The 18,201-nt window shown below is 42.2% G+C and overlaps 1 protein-coding gene across 1 annotated transcript in view; it reads left to right on the top strand.

The window, feature by feature from the left end:
• The window catches only part of LOC139309611 (acylamino-acid-releasing enzyme-like), a 32,573-nt gene that overhangs the window by 1,208 nt on the left and 13,164 nt on the right, over positions 1–18,201 (top strand). The window contains exons 3-15 of the mRNA XM_070933737.1: positions 1,191–1,317; positions 1,941–2,028; positions 2,579–2,654; positions 5,618–5,736; positions 6,535–6,672; positions 7,923–8,014; positions 8,670–8,710; positions 10,372–10,493; positions 11,643–11,703; positions 11,926–12,020; positions 16,015–16,066; positions 16,482–16,570; positions 17,353–17,491. Coding sequence (XP_070789838.1) covers positions 1,191–1,317; positions 1,941–2,028; positions 2,579–2,654; positions 5,618–5,736; positions 6,535–6,672; positions 7,923–8,014; positions 8,670–8,710; positions 10,372–10,493; positions 11,643–11,703; positions 11,926–12,020; positions 16,015–16,066; positions 16,482–16,570; positions 17,353–17,491 — 1,239 coding nt within the window. The remainder of the gene's footprint in view (positions 1–1,190; positions 1,318–1,940; positions 2,029–2,578; positions 2,655–5,617; positions 5,737–6,534; positions 6,673–7,922; positions 8,015–8,669; positions 8,711–10,371; positions 10,494–11,642; positions 11,704–11,925; positions 12,021–16,014; positions 16,067–16,481; positions 16,571–17,352; positions 17,492–18,201) is intronic.

Below are 18,201 nucleotides of genomic sequence, written 5' to 3'. Positions count from 1 at the left end.
AATAATGGCATTAAAATTCAATATAAGGAAGAGCAAACTAATGACAACAGTGGAATAACCAGTCCTACAATTGACAATGAAGCTATCAAAGTGGTAGTGGAGAGCTTCTGCCTTTTAAGATCAACCTTCAATAGTAAAGGAACAATCAGTCAAAAAATAGACTGCAGATTAGCATTTGCTACTGCAGCCATGAAGGTCTTGGAAAAGATAATCAAGTGCCAAAAGTGTCTATACCTACAAAAATCAGAATTGTACAGACAGTGACATCTATGGAAGTGAAAGTTGGACTTTAAAGAAGCAGGATAGGAAGAATCCCTTTGAACTTTGGTGTTGCAGAAGAATACCATGGGCAGCCAAGAAAACAAACCAATGGATCATATGGAACAAATCAGCCCAGAGTTCTTACTGGAGGCACAAATGATCATGCTCAAATTATCCTCTTTAGGACACATATGCAAAGAACCAGCTTTCTGGGAAAGTGGAAGGAAAGAGAAGAAGCAAACAATAAGCAATGGGTGGGATCAGTTATAGTGGCAATGAGTGCATTGTGGGAGACTTGATAGACCAGGTTAAGGATAAATCTTAGTGGAAAAGATCTATCTATGTAGTCATTAGGAGACAAAAATGACTAGATGGCACATAATCACTTTACTGTTCATGTCCTCAAGTATGTGTTTAAGACTATGCTCCGGACTTTAAAGAAATTGAGTTTTAGACTTCTGATCAAAGCTTGTTAAATATGGAACAGTATAGCTTCTTGTCTGAACTTCTACCACAACCAAGACAACAACAACAATTGCCTGGCAGCTCTTAGAAGAACAATACAATATCAGACTAGTCTGACTTGCTTCTCTCTTTCATTTGATCAAAGATATCAAAAGAGAAAAGGTATCTAATAAAGGCCGAATTGTAATGGCAACTGACTCACCATTTGAAGACCTGTTTGGGGACAGCACCTTCTGGAGAAAATCTATTGATGTGTTCACTGAGTCAACGTTGATTTGGTGGCATATCATCAGTCATAACTATGTCATATTTCTAAGTGGGATATCGCATTATTTTTTAAAAATATATTTTAACCCAAAAAAATTTAAAGAGTAAAATATTAGTCATTTCAAAGACAACAATATTATATACCAAAGACCTGGGCAAGCCTCAGCTTTCTCACTCAATTTCCTCCTTTTCTGCAGAGTGGCGCCACACAGATCTGGAGCGCCATCAGAAACTGCGATTCAGTCGCCAATACATCCTTCACCACGATGGCAGAGAAATTGTTTCTGTTACTCCCATTGGTGTGCCAGCTGAGATTCACAATCAGTACGTAAAACATCTATGTTTCCTCATGTCTTTTTCATGCTTTAGAAGTTCTTGCCCAGCTTATTTTATTTAAATCAATATATATGGTCACACATCTCACAAATGCAACTCTGGTTAGCTGATAAAGACTTAAAATACCCAGCGCATTCTCCTCCTATCTGACTTCGTAGGATGGATAGAAATAGTGGAAGTAAGGTAGTCCCTAAAATACCTTGACCACCATTTAGTAGTTTATGCTTAATCAGGTGCAGTAAAATAGCTATTGGAGTAAGGATAATTAGCTTTCCTTAATCTTGAAGATGGGTGATAAAAGAGTTCCAAGGTCTTATTTCTCTGTGCCATTAGCTGCATGCACACTTAGCTTCATGTTGCACCGGTCCAATTCCTACTGATTATACTTCATTCAGGTTCACAGCAAAGGGCTTCCCCAGCTACCTGAAATTTTTTGGCCAGAGGTAGTAGGGGTCATAGGATTATATAGGCATCAGTCTTGAATTCTCTTCCCTGTGGATCCCTGAAGTAGATAGAAAGAAATAAACTTACCTCTAGGCTTTTCTTGTAAATTGCTTCCAAGTTGGCTTTCCTGTTTATGCTGCCCACCCCCCTTTTCTCTTGTAATATAGGCTGCTGATTGGAATGTCACCTACTGGGAAATATAAAGCTATTCTCACCCATTATTTGGAAACGGGGCAGAAACAGGAGGTCCTGGAGGTAAAGTATATGCTATTCACGGCTGTTTCTCCTTGCCTCCAAAGAGAGCAAGGATAGCACTGAAAATGCTGCATGCTGAAACTGACTGATATCGATATGGCAGCCTTAGCTACAACATAAAAGTCAGATAGAGACTCAGGAGAATCAGTAAGGAGAAATAAAATATTTGTTCATTAAACCTTATACTGTAGGTGCTGGACTTAGATCTAAGACATTTGTAAAAGGAGTTAGCATAGCTAGGGTCAAATATATATGGAAACTGGTTCTTTGCAGTAATGTACTGGGCATATAAATCATGCTTGTCCCACTATGAATGGTAATTGTTCTACCCAAGGAGACCTAGAGTTACAGATCTTAATAGGGAAATGTGTTCCAAGTAGCTCTGTGTAATTCACGGTCATCCTTTGTTTCCTCGGAGCCCCTCATAATTCAAAACTTTTTCAGTTGTAACAGTAGAACAAGGAAGAAGAATTCTGATGAGCCTGTTGATTCTTTGGCCTCAGTGTGTGGTGGCAGATTTTGCCCTGTACTGATTTCTGTGTCCCAGCAGGTTTGGAACAACAGTGGGAGGGTAAGAAATATCAATCTCACAGCGCTGGATAAACATGGCAAAGTGTACACAGATGGTAAGGGCAGTAACAGTAGGCTTGGCCGCATGCTGCTCTCTGCAGGCTTAGCGATGGTGCTTTCTCAGCCCTGTGAGCTCTGCACTCCACCAGCATAGCCCTTGACCATGCTCCTTCTTCCTACTAACATCCCTTTCCCAGTGCCAGAATGAAGTTCTCCTAGCTGTCTAGTATTGTATACTTTCTTTTTTCTTGCCTTTTCTGCAAATGGTGGTCTTCTTAAAGAGCTTTGCTGGCTATTGCAGCCTGGAGATTGCAGACTTTCAAATCTTGGTGGCAGATGTTGGGTGACATCCTGCCATGAATATCACCCATACTTTCCTGCTGCTTTGTCAAATTAATTGCGTTAATCAGGCTGCAGTGCTATGTTTTGTGAAACGCAAGTGTCCCTGACCATGCAGGTTAATTTTTTTAACAGCAAGTATAGGTCTAGGCCAGGGTTCCCCAAAGTTGTCCGTATTGATCCCCAAGAGTCAATGAGACTATCCAAGGGATTGATAAATGTCTAAAGATCAAAAGGGGTCAGTAAAAGTCTGGGGGATCAATAGATGGTTGATAAATTATAGAAGGTTGATTGGGGTCAATTAAGCTTTTGGGGTTTCTCTAGAGCTTCAGGCCAGTCCCTAGTCCACAAGGTGGGGTGCCTAGAAATGAAACAGGTTACCCAGGGTTGAATAGTCAGCCATTGGTGAAAGCAACCTTGAATTGTCTCTGTCAGATGTCGGTTTCCAGTCACTGATAAATATAGTATTGCTTGTCCTCTAATCAAACAACGTAATTTTCCCATCTCTGCTAGTTCATCTTCATCAACTGTTCCTTTGTTGTGGATATTTAAGAGTCTAGTCTCCTATCAGTAATTATATATTTTTTAAAAAAACTTCCAAGGCTATTTTCCATTTGACTGTCCATTAGTCCAAGACAGAAAGAAAAGTTCTGGTTTTGATTGAATGTTGACCTTTAAATTATTTTGTATCATCATATATATTTCAGCACAAAAATTTCTGTCTTTTTTACAAATCTACCAGGCATAATGAAATGATCCTTCATGTTGTCCACATTTCTAACTTAAATTTGAAGTAGCTTTATATATTGTAGACAATTTTCCTACAGTTATATGTCAGTGGTACATTTTATAAAATAATCTCTTTTAGATTATAACAAAATGTAAATCTTAGTTCATTTAACCACGTATTTTCTCACTGTATGTGTATTGTGTCCAGAGTTCTTAGCACATTTTATCGTACAGTCTTTCACTTGTTCTATTTCAAATTTCAAGTTTATACATTTTAGCAATTAGATGTAAATACGTAGTTCACTTTCAAATTTGTCTTCTACTGCTCAATTCCAAATATTTAATAACTTTCTCAGAGGTTCTCTCCTTTCACAAATTACTCCATTCCAGTCCCCTCATTAAACACCAATTTTCATTCAGTAATTTATTACTTTATCCATAAATTCTTTGCACAGGACTTTCCTCTTCCTGTAGCTACAGAAAGAATATATTCAATATTATTATGGCTAGTGTCAAAGAAATAAAGCAGTAAGAAGCAGCAGTTGCTTCTAAAAAAGGGGGATGATGAAATCTCTAATTAAAAAGAAATGTCAACAGTGTTTTCATCACCACAAAATAGACTGGCTCTGTGGTTATATTTACAGCTTTAATGTTATAAACCAGAGTTTGGAATGTAAGCCCCCAAAAGCCAAGCTGTGCTACTTGAGATTTCTTCTCTGGCTTTACTGAACATGCTACCTCTCAGTTAACAAAATCCTGAGTTCTTTAAAATATGACATACGTGAAAATATGACATGCATTTGTGCAAAATTGTTTGTTGAAGCAGACTCCTTTCTCATAAAAGTCACAATATAACATAAATTACAATAGTTGTATAAGCGCATGGTAATCTTCAACTTTGGTTACCCTTTGTCTTTATCAACAATATATTAGAATTAAGTGAAACAGCCATAATCTTTTAAGGATAGTCAGAACTGTTATCATTTGGAATTGTTCTATTTACTTGCTTTATTTGAAACATCGGTATATACTGTTTCCGTGGAAGATATATCTAGTGTGTAAAGCAAATCCACTTGCAACCTGAGGAAAAATCCCTTTGCCATCAGTGGTAGCTGTAACTTGGTTTCATCACATGCTTTAGCTTCAAATCAACCTTAAATGCTTAAAATTCTATAAAGTAGTGCTAAACACAGCAAAAGTGTGGGGGGGGGCTTTTGATTCAGGTAGACATTCCAGGTGATCAAGGACAATTGAAACATACTCTTATCATAACAGTTCCTGCCATGACAAAGAAATAAGTTGAACTTTGTATCTAGTCATTAAAAATATTCCAATCTCAGCTAATTTCTTATCTCCAGCCGTGCTGATAAATAATTGCCTATGTAATTACCTTCTAAAGTGCATAATGCACATAATCCATTTTAAATGCTTGTAACCTATATATAATCCTGGAAACTTTATTCTGGGTTGTTGGCCCCCAAAAGGTCCAATAATTCACTGTACCAATTAGCAACAAAATGATCATTTGGATCATTTGTTGTTTTGATAAGTATTCTGGGTATTGCTTCTACCATACTTCTCAATTTAAAAATTGTGAAGGGGATTACAGTAAATGGTCACACAGTATGGTAAGCCATAATTTGCTCAGTCATTTTACTGGCTACATTTATACATTGTGTTAATGCACAATCCTTGATTCACAAGCCACAGTGGCTAGATCAGCTAAATGCAAATTAAACAAACCACATTAGGATTTAGATATAATATATGAAACAGGAGTCAAATGTTCATTCCTTTTAGTGGTTTTAGAAAATATACCCATTCAGGTAACTTGTGACCCACAGTTTACAATCAGCATGTAAGTTCTGCTAGCTTTTTTAGTTTGGTCAGGTGATGCTGCAAACTTGTATTCTACCTACACATGTTATTTCCTATTTCTGTCCTACCACAGAGCAGTTTCGATGCTTTGCTTGGTCCAACTCAGAAACTCAGATTGTGTATGTTGCAGAAAGAAAGCACTCTCCAAAACAACAATTTTTCTCTCAAGAGGAATTCACTGAAGCACAGGAGGTAAATAAAGAAAGCCATAGAGTTTTTCCTTTTTTTTTTATTTATTCAAATAACTGAACTATGTCAACTATCTTACAGTCCAAGAGGTTATTAGTAACCAGCAGCAACTTCAAAGTAGGCATGACTCAACAGATAGGTTGACCTGCTAGCAATATTACCACTGTATTTTTATCAGTTGCAGCTTCCAAGTCATCTCCAAAAACAACCTTGCATGAAGTTTGTTAAAATACCCAACCAAGAATTGATCAAAGTATTGTTTACTGTAAAGAGGACATTATAAATCCTTACTTTTGGCCCGTTGCATGTTGAATTTATATTAACCTGTAGGCAAATAAAAGCTGAAGAAAAAATGTACAAAATTCATCATTGCATTGCATTATTGTGTTCAGTTCCTAGAAAATAGTTTGCAAATTTTAGATTTCAAATTTGATCACTACCCAGTCTTACTAGTGGATTCAGCAAGCCTTGGGGGGAAAAAAGCTGTAAATTATATTCAGTAAAAGGAGTGCTCATGAGGATAGGACACTGGGCTGACGATCGGCAGATCCGTGTTTGAGACCCAGTTGTTACCATGGGATGGGGTAAGCTCCCGTCACATGCTCCAGCTACTGTTGACATAGCAGTTCAAAAGTGGGTGACAAATAGATAGATGGGTACCACTTCAATGGGCCCCCAGGCAATGGTGATATCACCGTTCAATCCTTACACAATTGTAGTAGTATTTATTTTCAGTCTACCTTGTGAAAGAATATAGATACATAGCTCTCTAAAATACTTATTTATTTGATTACATTCTAGAATGAGCGATTTGTGTACAATGACAACTGGGGAGAGACACTGGGCGACAAAAGTGTCCCTGTGTTATGTGTGTTGAATATTGAAACCACTGAGGTTTCAGTGCTAGGAGACATCCCAGGGCACCTCTCCCCTGGACAGGTTAGTAGAATGCAGCCTGGTAAGTTAAATTGGGAAGAAGATAAAAACAATACCCCAGGTCTCTGTTTAAGGAGCATTACATTGGTTTTTTTTTTGTTTGCAGAAGCATATATAAAAGAGATATATTCAGGGTGCAAGCCAGCTAGGATGAGTTTTGGAAACTGTTCTGCTCAGTTGAGCTTTAACATGGCCCTTGACATGTTTGCCTCTTTTATAAGTGCAGTTTCTATACATTACTTCCATACTTTGAATAGGTAATATTCAGTGACCTCATAATAGATGCTATGCGTATGCAAGGATAACTTTGCATTAGATAGAAAATACTTCTTATAAGTGTATTTGTTAATCTGGGGCAAGATGTTGTCACATTAACTCTCCACCCACATTTATGCTGCTACTTCCAGATGGATCATTCTTAACTCTATCAATCATAAAACATTTGTGGTCAGAAAAAAAATGGGGAAAAAGCAGAAATTTTGGAAACAAAATGGAAATCTACATTGGTTTGAAATTGTGTAAAATTCTGTTTATGAGGCATGGTAGTAGCATGGTTTTTAAAACCATTCATTCTGTTTTCTTCCAGCTTTTCCTTTAAAGGGAAAGAAATAGGAGGAAATCTAATTGGGTTAGATTTTTAGTAGGAAATTAGCTAATCGAAGCCATGCAATTGCATTTCCTTTAAAACAGCTTGAAACACTGTTTGAAAACTGTTATTCAGTACTTAGTCTGACATTTATACTGTGCTCCAGTTCAACTGTATTGCTACTGTTTTCACTGCTGGATGGTGCCTTGGCCTTTCATGCAAGTTTAGCTGAAATGTAGAATGGCAGCAGGAATCTGTTGGAAAAAAATATATTTGCAGCAGGGGTTTGCAACATGATCGCGCATTGAAGAAGCTTCTGCGCTTGCGCAGATCGCCGATGATGACATCCAGGGTGGTGGGTGGGGCCTCCCACCAGTTTTACTACCGGTTCTTGCGAACCGGTCTGAACCGGGGGCAACTCACCACTGATTTGTAGGACTATTTCCTCCCAAGCATTTCTAACAGGGGGAGAGAGTAATTGGAGAGTTACTACCAAATAGCAGTTCCAAGGATTGAATCGGCTCCTAATAGATGATCTTTTTGAAGAATCAGATCTCCTGCGCAGCATCCTTCAGATTATGGAAGAAGATTGTGGGACATAGCATAGTTTAGCACTTAGTGCTCAAAATCTCACATGCTAATACTTTGTTTTTGCTTCTCTGGCCAGGCCCTGTGGTCCCCAGGTGACAAAGGAATAATATTTGTGGGCTGGTGGCATGAGCCATTCAGGTTGGGATTATACGCCTGTTCCAATAGAAGGTAAGTAAGATCTCACAGGTTCATGAGAGCATATTATAAATGTATCTCATTTTTAGTGGGCCATCATGAAAAATTGCTTTGAAAAACTCAACAGGTTTTTATTCAATTCTGAGATCAGTAATGATTTCTGAAATTCCTCTATATCAGTTGTGTCAAAGTGGCGGCTCGCGGGCTGGATGCGTCATGCGTAGCCCTTGTCCAGCCCAGCTCCACGAAGGGGAAAAACGTCACGAAACATCACGTGATGGCAACGTGACGCCGCGACACCCGTGCCCTATATGGAAATGTCAGTCAGCTTTTAAAAGCTGTCCCCCCATTTCAAACAAATGGGGGACAAACCCAACTTAATATCTGCCTTTCCTTAAACAGGATAGCCAAGGCCTCCTGCAAGTCCACACTTCCAAGAAACCCCGTAAAGCATCATCCCTAGGGTTGCTTAATTCATGGGTTCTATTACCATTAGCAAATATGAGCATTTCCTACCGAAAAAGAAATTTTAAGCTTCCAAATCCTTAATGCTATACCACTTTCTTTTAAGTAAAGATTGTGAATATTGGATCTTATTGTAACATAGAGAGTTCCCTCTCAGGCTGGCATGATGTCTGGGTTGGTGGTGAAAAATGGTTCCTTCAGGTGAATCTTCTCCCTGTTATAGGTCAGCTCTATTTCTCTTCGATCTGTCTGAAAATAGCTGTGGTAAGTCATCTCAGAGATTATCTTAAGTGTCCTAAAAGTGAAGGAGTTTCTTCAAACACTTGCAGTCCAGAGAATATGTTTTGCTTTCCCGAATCTGCCACAAACAGGTTTACACAATTGACTACGTTGTATATAGATAGTCCTCGATGTATGACCAGTTGCTTAGCGCCCATTCAAAGTTACCTCAGACTCTCTCTCCCAAAAAGGTACTTACAACCCGGTTTCAACTGCAGGGACACTGCAGCACCCCCATCTCCTCCCCCCCATCCCACTGGGTCCCCCAGGTCTTTGCCTCCTCCCAAGCTGGCCACTCAGCCACACACAGGAACCTAAAATGATCAGCAGAAGCAGGCAATTCCAAAAATGGCGCCTCCTTAAAATACTGATCTCCCTACACTCTTGTGAGAAGTGCTATTTGCTTGTTGAATAGCAAAAGGTTGCCATAAGACCAGCAGCCTCTTTAAGAAAGCTGACTTTTGTATTGCATTCCATCGCATAGGCTGGCCTCCTCTGCAAAAAACAAAAAGCTAAGTTGGGTGCTGCTGGACCGAGGAGCAGGCTGAGTACCCTTGGGTGGCTGGATGGGAATTAGGCCTCAGCCTACAGGCTGTAAACTGTTTCCATGTGCCAGTGGCTTCTACTGACAGGCTCCCTTGTGTGACTGAGCCACCAGTTTGGAAGCAGGCCAAAGCCTGCAGGGATCACAAATGAGAGAGAACAGAGCACTGGGTGCCTGGGGCAGGTGCGGCTGGGTCTCCACTATGCCTCCAAGGAAGAAAGTCTTAAGGAAGTCTATCTAGCAGAACCAAGGAAAAGAACCTTCTCTGTGGTAACTCCCTCCCTATGAGGCATCATCCCTCTGGAAATAAGATTGGCACCTTGACACACTTTCGTAAGGCCCTGAAGACTTGGTTTTGTCAATTGGCCTGGGCCCATCAAATGGCTCATTTGATTGTTGTCACCAGGGAGTGGGGATTTATTGCTTTTTCTTATTGTTTTTATATTGGGTTCTTATCTTTGTAAGTCATTCGAAGTCACTGAGGGTGAGTTGGGTGGCCATATAAATTTTCTTAAATAAATGAATAGTTGTAAGTTGAGAACTACATGAAATATACAAATGTGGGTCAAGTGTTTTGATTTCTGGTAACTGTATAAAGAAGAAAAGTACTGCTTTTCTTTCTTTAGGACACCAAAGGAAAAACTTCATGCTTTCTTGTTGCGTTTTTGATTACCGCCAAAGTCATGTCAAATACTGGGATTCTGCAATGTAGGGATACTGTTTCTAATATTCTCATATTTTGAGTGGAAGCCAGAGAATTCCCAGAGGTGTGTCATTTTCTGATGTCTGAACTTTGAGCAAGCATAGTTGTTGGGCATTTCAAAGTTCATATACTGTAGTATCTGTAGCCATTGAGCTGAAATGTTTTCTGTATTGAAAGCATCACGAAATAGATTCTCAGAAGGAACTTTGGAAGAACAAGTATAGGCAATACTTTCAGAATGTAAATTTAAATGTTAATTCATGTTCTGGTACTGTTATCACTTTGTCTTTGGTCAATTGTTGCAACAAAATGAGATTAAATAACCTTTCTTATTGCCACATATGTAGTTGTCTTAAGACACAACTCCTTCCTCAACTTTGCACCCCATTCTGGTTGCAGAACTCTTGACTTCAGATGATCAGTCTGTCTCTTCTCCCCGGCTCAGCCCTGACCAAACTCACCTGCTGTACTTGGAGGGACCAATGTTTGGGTCTCATCGCCAGTGCTTGAAGCTACAGTTGGTGAGTGCCTGAAAATATGTTGTCTATACCTTTCAACTTAGACCAGCTCAAAGGAACATTAGTTCATCCTTTCCGTTCCAAAATTCCTTTCTCTCAGAAATAATAATCATGCCCCTGCATGCTATTTCCACTCTTGGGGCTTCCATTTCTCAAAGATGGGGAAAAGAGGATTTCTCAGTGGTCCAGTCCTCCCTCCCAAATAAGGGTTTATTCTCAAAAGATATTTAATAAACTAAAACTAATTGGATTCAAACATTCTACTAAGCCATAAAGTACTGTTTATAAGGCTGGGTTCGGTCAGTACACTAAGCCAAAACCATCACATTATCGCTTGGCATGATGTATGACTCCACCATAAAAAAACTCCCAATATTTTCAGTCAGAAATACCAGGCCTAACATATCTGAAAGACTGACTTCCTAGACTAGGGGTGTCAAATTTAAGGCCCGGGGTCTGGATCTGGCCCACGGAGTGCTTAGATCTGGCCCGGGGGTTCTCCCTGGAAACAGTGAAGGACTGGTCCACAGTGCCTCTGCCAGTGAAAACTGAGCTTCGGAGGGCTGCATATGGCCCTCCCGAGCTCTGTTTTCATTGGCAGAGTATTGCAGGAGGCCAAAACGGAGCTCACAAGAGCCACAGGCGGCACTCCCAACCTTTGTTTTCACTGGCAGAGGGTTGCAGGAGGCCATCACAGCCAAAAACGGAACTTGGGAGCCTGTTTTCTCTGGCAGAATGCTTGGTTGCCACAGGCAACCCCCCAACATGAGTGATGTCAAGCTGGCCACGCCAACCCTAGTCACACTCACCCCAGCCCCCCAAGGTCAAACACAAACCTGATGCGGCCCTCAATGAAATCAAGTTTGACACCCCTGTCCTAGACCATTGTCATTGATCAGTTATAGTTAGAAAGGTAAATGATGATATTAGCCAGCTAGTACAGAACATTTTCAGTCACTTGAAATTGCTCGGTGACTTTTATTATATTCCAGTTTGAAATGAAAACCAAACTAAAAAAATATAATGGCACATATAATCAATGTCTCTTGTTTTTGTATCTACTGAATGCCATCACTGATTACCATTATAAAACTAATACTGAAATCTAAGAGTTAAGAAAATGCTCAGTGTGCAATCTTCTCTCTTGCTTAGCTCAACTGGCAAACAAAGTCTTCCTATACAGTAGTGGACATAGTCAGAACTTCCACAGCTGGTAAGTCCCCATTTCAGAGAATATATACCCCAAATTTGAATAACGTTTTGTGATTACCCTCTATTTCAGTTACATATCTCCATTTTATGTATTGTCTTATTGCCACATGGACTTAAATAGGCACTGAAAAAGAGGAATATTTTAGTGAATGGTAGAATTTTTCTTAAACTGTATCTTTGATGTGAAATATCTCCACAAACGCTTCTTTTTTTTTTTTTTAAGGTTTTTATGGGATTTACTCAGGAGCACTGTCCATGCTTTGCTGGGCCTCTGATAATCAAAGAGTCTTACTTAGCACTCCTCAGAGGAGTAGAAAGGTAGGTTGATGCTAGCAGAAAATACTTCATGTTGGAAAAAAGAGGTCTAACAACAGGACTGTATATCTGTTCCTACCAGGCACTACCCTGCGGAAAAGCCAAAGAGAAAGAAGCGATAAGACAGTGAAATTTATGTGATGAAGAACAATTGGTTTACACCAAGCGTCTTAATGTATACATTCTGACTTAGGGGCTTGGAGCAGCATAACTCTCAAAAAGTAGATCAGAAGGATGATTAATATGAGTTTTCTAGCTCAACAGAAAGTTGGCTTCCTATAACTTATGAGACACTAAAGCCACTGTTTTACAAGGAACTTGACAAATATGCAATCCATTATTTTCATCTAAGATGTTGATGAGTCCTGTGGATTACAAAGACTCTTAGAAGAAAACTTCTGTCTGTTGAAATTAAAAATTAAGTTAGGACTGAAAGATTAGGGCTCAATATAAGGTTTTTACCATCAGTACTGTGGGTGGGAGGGGTAGATATGGCGGGAGCAGGGGGCCATATCGTGTTAGGGGAGCGCGCGCCCGCTATCTTCGAGCGGTGGCACGCTCCGGCCCCCAAAGCTCCACTCGTTTTCCAGGTGGCGCAGATCCTCAGGGCCCTGGCCTCCGTCTGATGTTATGCAATGCCAGGTCTGTAGTAAATAAAGCCCCCCTCATTTGTGATCTTGTTCAGGAGGGGGGAGCGGACCTGGCAGGTATTACGGAAACCTGGTTGGGCCAAGAGGGGGGGTCCCTCTTGTTGAAATGTGCCCACCAGGTTTCTGCACATTCCATCAGCCGAGGTTGCAGGGTAGGGGCGGGGGGGGTAGCGGTTATTATTAACGAAGGTCTGAGACCGAGGGAGGCCACTGTTCCTCAGACGGCCGGCTGTGAATCCCTCCTTGTGAAATGGGGCCACGGGGTTCAGACGGGTTTGCTGATCACATACCTGGCTCCCTGCCATGTGGCAGCAGCCCTGCCCGAGCTACTCAGTGTCATCGCCACGGTGGCGGTTGAGACCCCTAGGCTTATGGTCATGGGGGATTTCAACTTGCCATCCGTTGGTGAGGCATCTGAGGTGGCTCGGGAGTTCATGGCTTCCATGACAGCCATGGACCTGACCCAGTTAATTCATGGCCCTACCCACACGGGGGGAAACACGCTGGATCTGGTTTTTGTCTCTGGACAGTGGTTGAGTGATCTCGAGATAGGGGATATAGTCACTGAGCCCTTGTCATGGTCTGATCACTCTCTCCTTCATCTCGACCTTCGAACCGCTACACCCCGCCACAGGGAGGCAGAGCCGGTAAGATGGTTCCGCCCCAGGCGCCTGATGGAACCGGATAGGTTCCAGATGGAGCTTGGGCCATTCCCTGAGGCTCTGGCACATGCCTCGACTGGAGACCTAGTGGCCGCCTGGGATAGGGCGGCCGCTGGAGCTCTGGATCGGGTCGTGCTTTTGCGGCCTCTGACCCGGCGCCGATCTCATTTAGCTCCTTGGTTCACTGAGGAGCTGAGGGAGTTGAAGCGCCGGAAAAGACGCCTAGAGAGTAGTTGGAGGGCCAGTCTTTCTGAATCTGACCGGACACTGGTAAGAGCTCATATTAGGAATTACCTAGTGGCGATAAAAGCAGCGAAATGTAGCTATTTTGCTGCTCTTATTGCGTCATCAGATAATCGCCCGGCCGCCCTGTTTAGGGTGACCCGCTCCCTGCTCCACCAGGAAGACCCCTTGGAGGGTAGAGCCGAGGATTTTGTCCAATATCTGTATGACAAAATCGCTCAGATTCGGGAAGATCTGGACTCCGACTGGATGGTCTCAGGGGGAGGGACTGGGGCAGGTCTTGAGAATGTTATCTGGGATGAGTTTGATCCTGTGACCCCTGAGGACGTGGACAGGATTCTGGGTAGACTGAACGCGACCACTTGTTTATTGGACCCGTGTCCCTCCTGGTTAGTGCTGGCTTCTCGGGAGGTGACACGAGGCTGGTTCCAGGGGATTATAAATGCTTCGCTGGGTGAGGGTGTCTTTCCTGCCGCCTTGAAAGAGGCGGTGGTGAGGCCTCTCCTCAAGAAGCCTTCCCTGGACCCGGCAATGTTGGTAAATTATCGTCCAGTCTCCAACCTTCGTTTTGTGGCGAAGGTTGTTGAGAGTGTGGTTGTGCAACAGTTTCCCCAGCACCTGGATGAAACGACGTATCTGGATCCGTTCCAGTCGGGCTTCAGGCCCGGGTACAGCACGGAAACGGCATTAGTCGTGTTGGTTGATGATCTCTGGAGGGCTCGGGACAGGGGGTGCTCCTCTGTCCTGGTCCTGTTAGATCTCTCAGCGGCTTTTGATACCATCGACCATGGTATCATGCTGCACCGGTTGGAAGAGTTAGGGGTGGGAGGCACTGTGTTGCGGTGGTTCTCCTCCTTTCTCTCTGGCCGGTCGCAGTCTGTGTTGACAGGGGGACAGAGGTCGACCCCGAGGCCCTCATATGTGGGGTGCCGCAAGGGTCGGTCCTCTCACCTCTCCTGTTCAACATTTATGTGAAGCCGCTGGGCGAGATCATCCGTGGTTTCGGGGTGGAGTACCATCAGTACGCTGATGACACCCAGCTGTACATCTCCACCCCGGATCACCCCAACGATGCCCTTGAAGTGATGTCCCGGTGCCTGGAGGCCGTACGGATCTGGATGGGGAGGAACAGGCTCAGGCTCAACCCATCCAAGACCGAGTGGCTGTGGTTTCCGACGTCCCGATATAGCCAGTTGACGCCATCACTGACTATTGGGGGCGAATCATTGGCCCCCACGGAGAGGGCTCGCAACTTGGGCGTCCTCCTGGATTCACGGCTGTCTTTAGAAGAGCACTTGACGGCCGTGACCGGGAGGATTTTTTATCAGGTACGCCTGATTCGCCAGTTGCGTCCCTTTCTGGATCGGGACTCGTTACGCACGGTCACTCATGCCCTCGTCACCTCCCGCCTGGACTATTGTAATGCTCTCTACATGGGGCTCCCCTTGAAGAGCACCCGGAGGCTCCAACTGGCGCAGAGTGCGGCCGCGCGGGTGGTAATGGGAGCGACATGGCGCTCCCATGTAACACCTCTCCTGCGCGAGCTGCACTGGCTCCCGGTGGTCTTCCAGGTGCGCTTCAAGGTTTTGGTTACCACCTTTAAAGCGCTCCATGGCTTAGGGCCTGGTTATTTACGGGACCGCCTACTACCACCAATAGCCTCCCACCGGCCAGTACGCTCTCATAGAGAGGGACTCCTCCGGGTACCGTCAGCCAAACAGTGTCGACTGGCGGCCCCTAGGGGGAGAGCCTTCTCTGTGGGGGCACCTACCATCTGGAATGAGCTTCCCCCGGAGATACGGAGGATCCCGGATCTGCGCTCCTTCCGCCGGGCTGTGAAGACCTTTTTATTCCATCAAGCGGGCTTGGCCTGATCTCTTCCCTTTTTAAATATGTAAATTTTAATCTGTTTTTTAATTATTGGGGTATTTTAATTTTAATTTGTCTGGGCCAAAAAGTTTAATTTGATTTTATCGGGTTTTTAAATTTTGTGTATTTATGTATTTTATTGTTGGCTGTTCACCGCCCTGAGTCCTTCGGGAGTAGGGCGGTATACAAATCAAATAAAACTATAAAAAAACTAAAAACTAAATATAAAATTTATTAAACCTTGGGAGAACCCATCAGCCTTGCAATTTATATTGAGAGAGAATGTAGGGAAAGTGTTTTTCACAAGTAAATTATCCACACATTCATCAACTTAAGTCCACTGGCATAATCTTTTTACCATCTAAGAAGACATTTCCTTACAGTTTAGAACAATTAATCAGTGGAACGACTTGTCTCCAGAAGTTGTAAATGCTCCAACATTGGAAGTTTTTAAGAAGAGATTGGAAAATCATTTCTCTGAAATGATATAGGGTTTCCTGCCTAAGCAGGGGGTTGAGCTAGAAGACCTCCAAGGCACCTTCCACCTCTGTTATTCTATTCTATCTTTTGCAGGAAGTGTTAATTGTGGATACCAAATCAGGAAGTGTGAATTCTATTACATCAGGTACAATATAATCTTAAATTTTGTGTGTGCGCGCGCATTCAAGTCAGTTTTGATATGACAAACATGCTCATTTCAAAGGAGAGCAAATTTTTGCTGCCTTGTACTAACTCCTGATTAAATCTAGATTTCAGTGAAGCCAGCAGTTCCTTTGATCTAGACACCTTTTCTTTTTAAAAGCTTCATACCATTTTTCTATATAGAGCTTAATGCCATACTGGGATTAGAGCACATGTCCAGCAGGTTTTTTTTTCATTTGTTTCTAAAGAAGCAAATATCAAGATTATGGTATTTTCCTCCAGAATCAGATTCCTCTCCCTTTCCCACAAAGGTCTTTGAATAGGAATTTTCATGCATTGGGTCATGAATCAAGATAACCAAGATAAATCTGAAATAATATCCTTGATGTTTTGCCTAGGGACATCAGAAGGTAGCTGGACTCTACTAGGAGTTCAGCAAGATCTGCTAGTGGTGAGCTGTTCATCTCCCAGTTGCCCTCCAAGTCTGGTAAGAAATTTCCTGTGCAGGTCAAGATAAGGGTTGCTTTTGAGCTTCCATTTCCCCATTACCCTGTTTTCCATGGAACCATGACAATTCAGAGACTTTGGTAAGCTATCATCGTTACTATACTTTTTCCCATATACTGTACTTGCATGAGACATTTTTGGTTGTCTTCTTCCTTAATTCTTCCTTAAAGAAGACTTCAACTAATCCTCCTTCCCTTAAAAAAAATCAGTTTGGACATTCATATGTTTACATTATGTACATCAACATACAGTCACCTGAATAATTCTTAGTCCAAGCTCTGGTGCCCTAGAAAATCTCAAAATGGAAGTCTGTTACAGGCACGCTGCCAAATCATGAGTTGTGCTAATCGTAATTAAAGAGTTTGAGCAGTAGGTAAAGCACCATTTTGAGTTGCTTTCTTTCTTTTTTTGTTCAATTTCATTAATTCATCATTTTTTTTCCTACAGCCACTTTTGAAGCAGGCCTCCAATCATCACTGTGGTTTCTGAAATCAGGTTTAAACCAGCAAGCCACAAATAGCACAAACTGTTTTCAAAGTCACCTCAGATCAATGAACTGATATTGTATCCTAATTAGGCATTATAGTTGAGAGGAAAACTAATGAGCTTAGTCCTTTAGAATTTGCAATAAAAATATATATTCTGGCAAATATGAGGACAAAACTAGCTCCCATCAGGCCACATATAATGCTAAGAGATTGTGTAACACTATACCATTCAAGGTAGTGCCTCTAGTAACAGCGTATTATATCTGCTTTGTAGAAGGTGGGTGTCCTCCCCCCAGCAGGGAGTGAGCTGGAGCTACAGTGGATCCGTGTGGAGGAATCTTCTGTACTACCTGACATGGAATGGAAAATCCTCACAGTCGATCCTGCTTTGTCTGAGAAGGGCAGCCCATACAGTAAGGAAGCAGGTCCACAGAGCTTCCTCCTAGACTTACGACTATCTCACTTGCTTTGCTAGTTGGCTGAAATATATTGTGGGCTTTGCATGTAGAGCCTTGGTGGTGCAGCAGACTACGTGCTGTTATGTAGCACTTAGCTGCCACCTGCCTGCAATTAGTGCAAGTTCAAATCTCACCAGGCTCAAGGCTGACTCAGCCTTTCATCCTTCCGAGGTAGGTAAATTGAGGACCCGGATTGTGGGGGCAATAAACTGACTTTGTAGAATCACCGCTTATGGGGGGCTAAAAGCCCTAATAAGCAGGTATATACAAAAGAATGAAGGCTATTGCTATAAATGCATTGTAAGCCGCCCTGAGTCTTCGGAGGAGGGCGGCATATAAATTGAACTAATAAATAAATAAATAAATAAATAAATTTAGTGGTCCTTGATGGAGCTAGACTTGGTTCCTGGACATAGTAAAGAGTAACAACTAGATTTATGGCGGTGACAACGACAGTTGTGCAGAAGAGTAATATCCTTTAGCCAAAAATAAACTTTAGTCTGCTTTTGGCATAAAGATGATTCCAGACTCATTGTTCTTGAGCCCTGGAAGAATCCAAATCAGAGTGAAGAGGGTAAAATAAATACTGCATGCATCTAGATTCTCATCCCCTTGTGCTGCTTAACTGAAAGAAACTGCTCTCATTTTATTTCCTTATAACTTAA

The sequence above is a fragment of the Pituophis catenifer genome, unplaced genomic scaffold, assembly GCF_029215685.1.
Source record: "Pituophis catenifer annectens isolate HBS135680 unplaced genomic scaffold, rPitCat1.0.hap2 SCAF_2, whole genome shotgun sequence".
In the NCBI taxonomy this organism is placed as follows: Eukaryota; Metazoa; Chordata; class Lepidosauria; order Squamata; family Colubridae; genus Pituophis; species Pituophis catenifer.
The sequence above is the reverse complement of the archived record's forward strand: the minus strand, read 5'-3'. Positions and strand labels throughout refer to the sequence as shown.